The 12356-nt window shown below is 43.4% G+C and overlaps 1 protein-coding gene across 8 annotated transcripts in view; it reads left to right on the forward strand.

Moving 5' to 3' along the window:
• The window catches only part of FRMD4A (FERM domain containing 4A), a 299740-nt gene that overhangs the window by 111289 nt on the left and 176095 nt on the right, over positions 1 to 12356 (forward strand). For all 8 annotated transcript variants that reach the window (XM_045788190.2, XM_045788179.2, XM_087857684.1 and 5 more), the window contains exon 2: positions 7023 to 7088. In XM_045788190.2, the coding sequence (XP_045644146.1) occupies positions 7023 to 7088 (66 nt within the window). The remainder of the gene's footprint in view (positions 1 to 7022; positions 7089 to 12356) is intronic.

The following is a 12356-nucleotide window of genomic DNA, read 5'->3' on the forward strand; positions in this document are numbered from 1 at the left end:
TGGAACGTTGAGCTTTGGAGAATACAAGGCTTTTTCAACTTTTATAATCTGTCGAATTGCCACGTGAATTTGTTTCTAACGGAGCCATTCACTTAATCACTTTCATCTGGGTTTGATAAGTTGCAACTGTATTCAGCAGCCAAGAACCTCAAGGACATGCCTGTGTGTGTCCTTCCTTTAAATCCAGGAGACTCATGGTCTTGACAGAGGTGTGGACAAGGTCATTCTCCCTGAATGGGACTTCTGGTGTCTAGCACCGCTTGTCTCCTTCCCCTATGGTGTTATTTTAATAGGCTGTCACTTAAAGACAAAAAAGGTTAGGCTTAAATAGGGAGAAAATTATAATAAAAGTGGGCAAAATACCTTTAACCTTTAAAGATTATGGGCAGAGGCTCCCCATGCCTGTTACAATGTTATAGTATTACATTATGGGGCGCCTGGGAGGCTTAGTCGGTGAAGCGTCTGCCTTTGGCTCAGGTCATGATCCCAGGGCCCGAGGATCGAGTCCGGTGTCAGGCTCCTTGCTCAGCAGGGAGCCTGCTTCTCCCTCTGCCCCTTACCCCTGCTCCTGATCTCTGTGTGTCAAGTAAATAAAATCTTTTTTAAAAAGTTACATTTTAATAATTTATTCTGTCTGGCATCTCCATGGTACAAGTTAAATGTGAGCAGCAGCAAATGGATGCATATTTTCAGTAAATTTTAATTTGCCCGAAGTCCTTTCTGTGTATTTACTGTGAGTTCATTTCTTGAGGCCACTGTGAAAGTATTGTATTCATTCATCTCCTGGGTGTGATAGGTTTATGATTATTGAGATTTCGTGAGCCTGTGGCTTTCTGGTACCTTCGCTGGGTCATTGGGCCTTCATTAGTCTGAGAGGAAACTGGAGTGGAGAGAGGAATGTCAGTCACATGTTGAGGTGACCCCGAGAGCAGAAGCTCCAACAGTGAGTTGCACTGGGAAGTTGTAGTCATGTTTCTGGAATTTCCTTCTGAGCTGCAGAATGGCCCAGGTCAAAGGGCGGATTGTGAGGTGCTGCCATAGCACATCCGGCCATCAGGCTGCCTTGGGATCCTCCGTGGTTTAACGGACCAGGCCAGGAGGGGAAGCGTGGCTCTGTGTTTGGACCTGGACTTGGGTGCTTTTGAAATCTGAATTTTCTATTTGATGGTAGAGTTTTAAAGGATAAGATTTCAGGGTTTGTGGGGGGTGGGGGGTAGTATGAATAACTTTTCTAAATAAAGCATGTTTTGAAAATTTTCATTCTTTCCATTCTACAATCCTAGTGAGGCTTTAATATTTCTTATTTTACTGTCTCAGAAAGTTACCGTCTCTAAAATGTATGAGTCACAACACAGTAACTTACTATGCACGGAGACGAACCAAGTGGGCGTGTTCAAAGCTGTGTTCAACGGTGTATTTGTGGTCTGTGAACACTGCCTCCCTTCCCAGTGTCCACCCTGCCTCACCCCACTCCCCGGTGCCTAAGGGATAACCGTCTCCGTATAAATGTGCCTCAGGAAATATAATAGTAACGTGCTGATGAAATATTTTTTAGTTTTTATTTTTGAAAGCCATGTGTGTTGCTAAGCTCAGAATCAGTGACCCTGTAGTCATTTGTATGACTGCATTAGATTTCAGCGAAAATGTCATCCACAGTGGAACTAGGGGTGTATACCACAGTGTGTAACTTACTTGGCAAAAGACAAGTAACAGGAGAGGGAGGACATCCAAGCAGTGGCTCAGAGAGCAGGAGAGAGAGACAGAGACAGAGAAAGGGAGAGGGAGGGAGGGAGAGGTGCTATGTAGAGAAAAGAGTGATAACAGAAAGCATATTAAAATGGGGTTTACTTAGATTTGAATTTGAAGAGAAAATGTTCCAAATAAAACGTGTTTGCTCATGCTGAACTTGGTAGCCTGCCCTTCTTCATGTAAAACATCTGCAAATCCCATTTGTGGGTGTTTGTCATTGCTGGGTAGTTATTATTTGTTTTTTACTAATGCCCTGGAGGGGGAACGCCCCTGCCACATTGGGACAGTGGTTCCTTCCACCAGCAGGAATATATCAGGATAGTGGAGAAGGATGCCCTCAGATATAGATATTTATAAATGCCCCCCCTTTTCAGGTTCTGTGCTCCCTGAGCAACTTCTGATCGCAGTTGTCTCCCCATTAATTCCACCTGCAGGGAGAGAATGTATCAGACCTTCTATCTCCAGTATTCTGACCTGTGTGACAACTGTAATTCTCATTTATAAACTAATTAATTTGATTTGATACATTAAAAACATAGGCAATCTAAAACAAATTCTTTGGGAACAAAGCTTCTCTGGATCCATTTCCTATGGCTGACCTCAAACACCTGTCATTCATTTTTCTAGATAAAGTTTCTATTTTTACATTTTTTTAACTGAAAAAAAAAAAAAACCAAACCATTAAGTAATATTTGGATGGGATGGGAGGGAGCTCTGCCCATAAGCCTACTCCCCTAGCACATCAACTTTTTTATTTTTGCCTCCCAATTCCTGTCCAAGTGCATGATAATTTTATTGGCTGCCTTGATAGGACACATAGCGTGTCATATTCTGCTATGCTCCCTTAAGCTAGTATCATAAATGCATTTCTCTGTTTATGAATAGTCTTCCTGATTCCGTGTGTATCTTAACAGCAAAGTTGGATCGATGGGGTGGACACCTCACTTCCAAAATAACACTTTGCTATGTATCCTGTAGAATCACAGTGCCTTTGGCAGGCCTCTGCTTGGTATGGGATTGTATTGTAGTGGGACAATTTATGTTGGAGTGGTCGCCAGCTGACATCTACCAGAAGCCTTGTTCTCCAAAAGGATTTCCTCTGAGGGGGTTGCCAACGTTGCAATTGTGCCTGAGAGCTGAAAATGAAAACAAGCAAGGCCGTATTATTTTACAATTGTTAGCATTCAAAAGAAAATTTCAATATGCCTGGAAAGCCAGACAAAGCTACAGATGTCCACTCTTTCCCGGTACACACCCAGAATGGTAAACCTTTTCTGGACTGATGAGAACAGGAAACTCCAGTCTTCCTTCAGTCTGGAATGACAGACCATTCCCCTCTCCCCCCTTGGAGAAAAAAAACCACCACAGCACTGCCGTCCAAAGAAAGGCGTACTTTCAAAAACATGATGATTCAAAGTTGAGTTTCTGTTTGGACGCACTTCTCTGGGCTGCCTTTTTTCAGGGACATTTTGCCTTCCCCAAAGGGAGGCAGCTTAGAAATTCCGTTCAAACAGGGAGCGTGCTTAGAAGTAAATTCCCCGGGACTGAAAATCGAGGCTTCTTGGAAGAGAAGAATGAATTTGGAAAACTTTGAGTAGATCTTAACATCTTGATGCGTAGTTAATTCCTTCACCTGCTGAGCAGATAAGGTGAGATTATTTAATGGAATGAGGATTTTATTTTTCAGATGAAAATGAGAGCCTCACAGTAAACTCCTAGGTATGGGTATGAACTCAGTGTCAAGTCATACGTTGTGGGCTTTGAAATATGTTGGGAAAATGATATACCACCTCTTTATTATGCAATTAAAACTTCGCTGGATATAGTAGTATCTTGGCGATACCAATTTCCCTCTTTTTTTGTCAAATTTATTAGAATATAGATAAGTCAAGAACGTGTTTATATCCTTAGCCTTTTACGATAAAAGGAAGCTCAAAACTTTGTGTTCTAAAGATGCTAAGAACCAGCAGCATTTTTTTTTTTTAATTCTCCTCTTTCCCCACCATTCAGAGAATTTTCTGAAACCTGTAATAAATGTCTTTAAAGGGATTTCAAAATAATATGCTGGACAGTTGTAGCGCTTTTCTTCCTTGAACTTCCACTATGGTAACGGTGGAAATTTGTACCTTTTGAACTTGGACCCCCTTCACCAGTTTCCCTCGACCCCCTGACCCCCCAGCTCTGACAACGACCAATCTGTGCTCTGTATCCACGAATTTGGTGTTTTGTTTGTTTGTTTAGATTCCACCTATGAGATATTTGTCTTTCTTTGGCTTAATTTCACTTAGCAAAATGCCCCCTGGGTCCAACCATTTTGTCACGAATGGCAAGATTTCCTTCTTTCTCATAGCTGAATAATATTCCACTGTGTGTGTGTGTGTGTGTGTGTGTATACACCACATACTGTTTATCCGTTTATCCACCCTTGGACGCTTACGCTGCTTCTATGTCTTATCTGTTGTACAGAATGCTGCTGTGAAAATGGGGGTACATTTATTTTTTTGAATGAGTGTCTTCTTTGGATAAATACCCAGAAGTGGAATTACTGGGTCAAATGGTGGCTCTTTTTTTAATTTTTTGAGGACCCTCCATACTGTTTTCCACAAGGGCTGCCCTAATGTACATTCCCACCAGCAGTGCGTGAGGCTCCCCTCTTCTCCACATACTTCTCAACACGTGTTATTTCTTGTCTTTTTGGTAACAGCCATTGTAACACATACGAGGTTGATAGCTCACTGTAGTTTTGATTTGCATTTCCCTGGTGATGAGTGATGTCGAGCATCTCCTCATGTGTCTGTTCGCCGTCTGTATGTCTTCTTTGGAGAAACATCTATTCAGATCCTCTGCCCATTGTATAATAGGATGGTGTGGGGTTTTGCTGTTGAGTCATCTGAGTTCTTTGTATCTTTTAGATATTAACCCTTTATCAGATATGTAATTGGCAAGTATTGTCTTCCATTTAATAGGTTGCTTTCCATTTTGTTGATGGTTTCCTTTGCTGTGCAGGAACTTTTTATTATGACGTCGTCCCACTTGTTTATTTTTTTTTTATTTATTTTTTATTTTTTTTTAAGATTTTATTTTATTTATTCGATAGAGATAGAGACATCCAGAGAGAGAGGGAACACAAGCAGGGGGAGTGGGAGAGGAAGAAGCAGGCTCATAGCAGAGGAGCCTGATGTGGGGCTTGATCCCATAATGCCGGGATCATGCTCTGAGCCGAAGGCAGACACTTAACCGCTGTGCCACCCAGGCGCCCCTCCACTTGTTTATTTTTTGAAGCTAATGGATTTTTTAAATGAAGTCAGTCAGCTAGGATGCCTTTTATGTGAAAAGTTGGTGGATTCTAATGGGATTTGAGCCCTTTCTCCTTTTAAGGCAGGTCACACCTAAAGTTAAGAGTCCAAAGAATGAATAAGGACTTCTCGTAGACCCGTCTCATGTCCCCGGCCACCAGCTTCGGCTCTTATGTACAAATGGCAGACCTTTGGACTGAAAGTTTCCTTGGTTTTTACTCTATTTTAACCTCTGTCGGAGTGCCTATGAGTATGTAAAACTTCTCTTGGTGCTTTTTCTCCAAGCTGGGGACTGCTGAGTCATTCTTATAACTCAGATTCAAGAGACTTTATTTTGGCCCCATCCAAGCAGGGTGTGCTGTTTTGGTTAAGATCCCATAACTAGGGAAATCTGACTTGATGGTAGTTGGAGGGGTTGGCTTCTTCTGAGGAAGGAATAAGAGAATTTTCCCACAGGAGTCCATGCCAGCTTTGGGCATGCTGATGGTTAGAGGATAATCCCTGTTGAAGGGGAAGAGAAGATGCTCTCTATTACATCGTTCGTGGAGAAAGCGCTCATGAGAAGGGACTGTGATGGCTGTGCATGGAGATGAGGCCAGGATCTGCCCACGTGCTTCCCTCCCTTTGATCTGCATAAAGTGGCTGCTAGCTAGGCAAAAAGAAGATGGTTTCAGTGGGGGCTATGGAGTCATAGAAAAATACGAGGGCTGGATGGAAACTTCTGGGTCTTCTGGTCCAGAAAGTGGTGTTGAAGCAAGCTCTTACCTGTTGTGAGAGCCCATTGGTACGTTTTTGGGAATTCTGTGTGCCAGTGGTAAAATGTAACCATTATTAAAATTAAATTCTATAAATTTAGAGGGAAGTACCTTATATTAAAAACATAAGTAATAAATACTCAAAACCCATCACTCACGGATGGAAATTTCCTGATTATTTGACTCTACTTTACTATCATCCGTGCCCCTGGGGTTATTTAAGTCTACGGTATGTGTAGGAGATAAGTTGTCAGGACACTAGCTTGAGATCAGACTCAGGGAAGCTATCTGGAGTGCAGCGAGACAAGTTTTAGCTAGAATGGTGTCCAGCTGACATCGATGGGAAGGTTCATTCTTCAACGGATTTCCTTTGAGCATGTCGCCAGGGCTCCAGCAAATGCTATGCTTCGAGAAAGCCAGCGATTAAATATTTCAGCTGCACTCCCCTGGGCTCAGCCCACTCACTTTTGTATAGGAGACCGGGCTGCAGAGATGAATGGACACTTGTCGAAAGCCCTGCAGCGAAGACCCGGCGGGGCCAAGACCTGGTGGGGCCGAGACCCGATGGTGCCTGTCTGGGTGCTCTCTCTCTTACACTGCCAGCGGTGTGCATAGCGCAAGGCGCAAGGGTGAGGGGTCAGGTTTAGCCGTGAGCATTTAGCTCCTGGGTTCCTCTATCACCGGGACTAGGTAATAATCGATTAACACAGAAATAGTGCGGAGAAAGACACTTCACAGAAATCAGATGCAATTGCCAGAAGGGTGCTCGTCTGCTTCTGGGTGCTCAGTAAGGGGGACAAGGTGGCGGAGTCCGGATACTGTAATCTGTCCCTAATGTGTGGTGATGAAATTATTGAATGAAAGAATGATTAACGCATGGAACACTTATCACCACCTAGTATTAGGTTATGAATGTATTTGCTAATTTATTTTCTATCTCACCTGTAAGAATGTAAGCTCCATGCGGGCATGGACCTTGTGGCTGTATGCCCAGCTCCTGGCATGGTGCCTGGCACAGAAAGGTGTTCCATAAATATTTTTGAAGGAAGGAAGGAAAGAACGAACGAACCAGTCCTGCCACCTCTTGGTATTGTATAGCTCCATATCCCCGGGGGACATTTTGCCCGGGGGACGATGCCTGGTGGCACCTGGCCCAGGGGGTGCATTCCCCGTGCATCAGGCTATAGGACTGTCAGTGACCATCGTTTATCTTTCTTCCTAGATGACGGAGGGCCGTCGATGTCAAGTACATCTTCTTGATGACAGGAAGCTGGAACTCCTAGTACAGGTAACTGACTTTTGGCCAACGTTCTAAGTTTCTTCTGAGGCTGATGTGGTTGGGACTTCGATTCAGCTGACGGGTGGGGCAGGATATAAACGGTTTTTAAATCTGTATCTGGTAGAATCTAGGAGAGAAGGGCGGCACACCATGGTATTTTTGTGTGTGCGATTGCTATTTTTGTTCATTCTGTTTCTTTGTACACCACGCTTATGGCATTCAAGGCCAGATGTATATCTAACCTATTGTTGTAAATCTCTAGGAAAGGAAATTCCACAACTGCCATTAGCGATGTCTACTTGCAGGAGTTAACTAGAATATAATGTAAATGACTCTTGCTGCAGCTAGAACTGATGTGGTCATCTTCCCTGCTCCGAGAAGGGAAAACCATAGGCTGTTTCCAAGTGAATCTTTCATAGGTGTGGGGAAAGAGAGGCAGTCTCTTTGCTCTGTCTCCCCTCCAAGGGCCGAATAGCCCCTATCCCATGTGTCCATGTTGCATCACTCTTGAACATCTACGTGTCCGTGGATACGTAGGAAATCAGTCAATCCATCTACAAACTTTGCACCCACCCATCAGAGTCAGAGAAGCCAGAGCAGTATTAGAATCATAGATCCTGGCCTCGTTCGGCTTACTCTCAAAAGAAATCATCATTATACCTAGAGCCCTGAAGAATCACAGAGTTGCCCAACTTGATTTAAAGAACTTAATTCCAAATCTGTTGTTCAACTCCAACTTTTGGAACTGTATTTGCTTGAAATTCTCAAATGTCCCTTATAGTCCCTTATATTCTTAGAGCAGGCTCCTCATTATCCAGAACATTTTGCCAAAGACTCTGTAGTTCATCAGTAGGTTGAAATGACACCTGCATGCTCATTCACTGGGGGGGGGGGGGGGGGGGGGAGGCGGGGCGGGGCGGGGATGATACTGCTGCAATGGGAAGATTTGCATAGAAATACTATTATCTCACATCCCCTGCTTGGATTTGAAAATGTTCGAATTGTTAACTATAAAGGAGTTAATACTTTAAATTAGATTTAAATTATAAAGGCAACGTAGGAAACAGAAAGTGGGAAAAAGCTCATAATCACAGCCCACTCATTTACCTACTAGTCTCATTTCAGCAAATTTCTTTCCCGCATTTTTCAGATTTCTATTTCTTAAGTGGTTGTAATTGTAATGTGTGTAATTTATTTTTCCACCTAACATTGTCTTTCATTGGCATTTTCCAAGTTACTGTAAGTTCATCTTTGTTAATATCAGCATAAATTCCAAAAACGGATATGCCATTTTTATCTAATCATTCACTCATTTGGGCACATTTAAGGCTTTTGTTTGTTTAACAGTTTTTCCACTATTACCAGTAAACGCTGTCATTAATTTACCCATGGGTACAGAGTTCTTCCATGTTTTGGATTATGCCCTTATTAGGCTAGATTCTAAGACTTACGGTCTTATTAAGAGTCAAACTTGTGGTTTGGATTTGGGGGGTGAGGAGAGGCAGAGACAGGAACTGTAGAGTGAGCAAGATCTCTTCCGTTGGCAAAATTACTGACAAAGCATTTGGAGCTTTCAGTGGTTAAGAAACAGCATGAAGAGTTTATAGGAGAGTGGTCCAGTGTTTTTTAGATGCTTTTTAAAAATATATATATATCAACACTTAGAGGCTTAGAAAGCAACCACTCTCTGAAATAGAAAATGGGACCTCAAGTGGTAGTGAAGTTATGGTCTGTTGGCCAGCCTGTCTCGGGAAGATGTGAACCAGGGCATTGAAAGTGAACTTGAATCACAGAAAAGATATTTAGTTACCGCTGTGTGCAGCTTTGGAAGGCTCATCCTCAGTCCTTCACAATGCAGAAGATGTTGAATTAGGACAAGTGAGAGAAGTCCTACTCTGCCCACCCCCTTCGGAACACACATCACGTGTTACTCCCTCTTTCTAGAACCCGCACTCCTGTGCCTGGATGCTTTCTGCTAAGCCTCCAGTTCATAGCTTAGAGGGCACTTCCCCCCAAGTTCTTGGCCCTCCCTGTGCCACCTCCCCCACGGGTCGCCTTCATCCTTCACGGCACTGTCACGACTCAGTGTTACCGCTCACTGTCCCTGCCTCTGTACTCTATTGCCCAGAGCCACCAGCGGTTTGAGGGCAGGGTCTGCGTCGTGATCCCTGTGTATCCCCAGCACCCAGCCCAATGCCTGGCACAAATGTCACTAAACAAATCCTTGTGGAATGAAAGAACGGGCTAATCCTAAAATGCCTTGGTATTATTTCCCCAAAGGACTTTTTGTCGTAGAACCAATTGCTTGGCAGGGGATTTAGTTTCGCACAAAAAAACTATAGATAAAAAAAGTAACACTTCTAAACTCCGTTCGGCGTGATTATAAAGCGGACTTCAGCAAAACATAGAGGAGCAAGGTTAAAACCATTGGACAAACACCAAGTTAAATATGACTTTTCTTTCTCCTCTACAAAGTTCTCTTGTCCCGGATTATGTTCTTTTGACAAAATCCTTTCTAAAGGGAACCACTCTTCTCAAGTTCATTTGGACCCATGCTAGGTTTTTCGGAGAACAAAGCATTTGGATCCCATACTTCTCTTTTTATACCGTAAGTCCGCAGAGTAACAACCTTGCAGATTCACTGATCCTTCAGTCACCAAAGTATATTAAGTGCAGGACGTTTTGCGGTCGTTGCTCTGAAAAACAATTTGAGAGTATTCGTAAAAAGTCTGAGATGAAGAAACGCCCTTAGTCCTGTGATCTGGAGTTGCGGAGATGGGGCGGGGTGGGTGTTGACCCGTCAAGGTTTGTGAGACGGAGAGGCAGGTTTGGAGGAAGTGTCTTTCTCCCCCAGAGGAGCAAGTGGGTTTACACAAGAGGGGCTGACATTAGAAATAGTGGCAGAGGTGGGAGGTTTAGTTTTTCAGCCGCTGTTAGGGTAAGAGATGCATCGAAGGCTACACCTCACAAAACTCTGACACATGAAAGAAGAGCAGGGTGACTTGGAATCAGCAACTAACAAGGATTCCCTCCCACCAGAAGGCTTCTGGTAACCAGACACCCATAGACATCATTTCCTACAGTGGTGTAGACCTGACCCCTATGACTGTAGCATTTCCCTTCTTCGGGTTATAGAGCAAAATGGCCATAATCCCATCATATAATACTTCTTATAAAGCCCTTTGAGATTACCGAGCAGAATCTGTGCTTCCAAATCCCTGATTGCCCTGGGTAAATCCCACATTACCCTTACAGGGCAAAGGGCAAAGGTCAAGAGTGCACATATTAGGGTTTAATATTTGAAAGGTTCATCTCGAAATCCACAGCCAGGTCCCCGGTACCCACAACATTACCATGTGACTCCATAAGTCCTTAAATTCCACTTAAGGTCCGTGAGAATGATGATGTGAGCTTTCAGCAACAAAACGAAGCCACCAACCTCGGTCATCTCTGTGCAGCAGGTTCCAGCCCCATCACCCTCCCATCCAGCCTGGAGACAGTGTCATTTGTCTTGTCACCCAAAATTGTTTCAGCCGGTCAGAAATGTCCTCAAAAAAGCCTGCATCAGGATGCAAGAGGCTGCCATCATGCATGTCTCTCTGTCAACCTCTTCCTGATGCTTCTATAGCCAGCCAAGAGGGTGTTGTGAATGTTTTGTAGTAAAGTAAAATTCTCAAGTCTTATCTTCATATGGTTATTCCTTTAAAATTAGTTTCTCCATTTTCCTCCCACGTATTTAGGTGAGCATTTTGAAAGCCACGAAAGGGAAATGTGTGTTAGCCTTAGTGAGAATAATTTAAATAAGACCAAGAAGAATTTCCTGACAGTGAGGGTCAGTAGATGGAGTCCTGGAAGCAGTTAATAAGGAAGATCCCAGGCTCTTTCTCTTGAATTTCTTAAAAATAGAATAGATTTTCACTTGATTGGAATGGCTGAGGTGTTGGCCCTTCCTTATTAGGTTCTTTTGAGGCTTATGACATTACGTGGTATCCTCCCTCACAGGAAGACAGGCCGGCACAAGAAAAACAGACGTGTGCCTTCTCCTTGTTTCCAGGGTTTGCCCCAGCCCTGTAGATGAGGAGATGTGATGCTCTGCTGGCAGGAATTCTTTCCCAGAATCCTCTCCACCCCCAAGACTGCTGCAACGAACCCCACTTTTTGTTTTGTTCAGGAAGCTGCCCCATCATGTCACCAGCATCCTCGGACCACCAGGTCTGACCCAGTCTCTCAGTGGCCATTGGCAGCCCTTTTATCATCATCCACTTCTGTTAAAAATAGAGGAACAGAGTGCCCTGTGATTCTGAGAAATGGAGCAAACTTCGGCTTTTTTCCTGGAGAACGAGAGATCGTAGCTAGGTTAGTGTTGTAATGACATGGTATCCCTAATTCTGAGAAAGCCAGTGGGACAGAAACATCAGGAAGGCTCTAGAACTGGACTGTGTCATGCAGTGGCAACGTTTGAAATGTGGGCAGTCCACACCAACCCGAAGTATAAAATACACACCCAATTCTGAAGGTTTCCTATGAAAACAAAAAGTAAAACATCTTATTAACAATTTTTATATTGATGATTCCATGTTGAAAATGAAGTGTTTGGGGTATAATAATTAGGTTAAAGAAAATAGGTCCTTGAAATTAATTGCCCCTTGTTTAATAGGACTACTGAAAGCATCTTATTTCATATTGAGTTCACATTTGCGGCTGACATTGTGTTTCTGTTGGGCAGCTATCTCTAAAGGATAGAGAGAAGATCATTTAAACAAGAGAAGAGATTGTGGACACAATCCAGTTACCCAGATTTAATGCTGGATGTCCTCCGCAAGAATGACCACATTTTATATAGTTCCTCATAGAGTGTCGCTGGGGTGTATCTTATCTAATTTTTATGTTGACTGTGTAAAGCCAGTGCTAATTCAGATGAGGAAACAGAAATTCAGGAAGGTCAAGTAATTCGCTAGAGGTCACACAGTGGTAGTAGTAGTATAATACAGCTTGAACACAGGGTATATCCTGACCTCTCCGTACTGCAGTGTAACAAGTATATATAATACAGACCCGGGACATGGGAGAATTCACCTGTAACGTGGCCGCTGTACTGGCCCCCAGCACCAGCAGCAGAAGTGACTGGAATTAAAGGCTTTGACCCCCATCTTAAGTCTAGAACCAATGATGGGCTTACCCAGGTCATTTCATTTCTTTGAGCTAAGTTCCTCATCTGTCTGGTGACGATCTGAACATGTGCACACGTGGTGAAGGATTTCCACATCAGGTGTCTGC

Source organism: Ursus americanus, chromosome 31, assembly GCF_024610735.1.
Source record: "Ursus americanus isolate L20-20 chromosome 31, mUrsAme1.1.p, whole genome shotgun sequence".
Lineage (NCBI taxonomy): Eukaryota > Metazoa > Chordata > Mammalia > Carnivora > Ursidae > Ursus > Ursus americanus.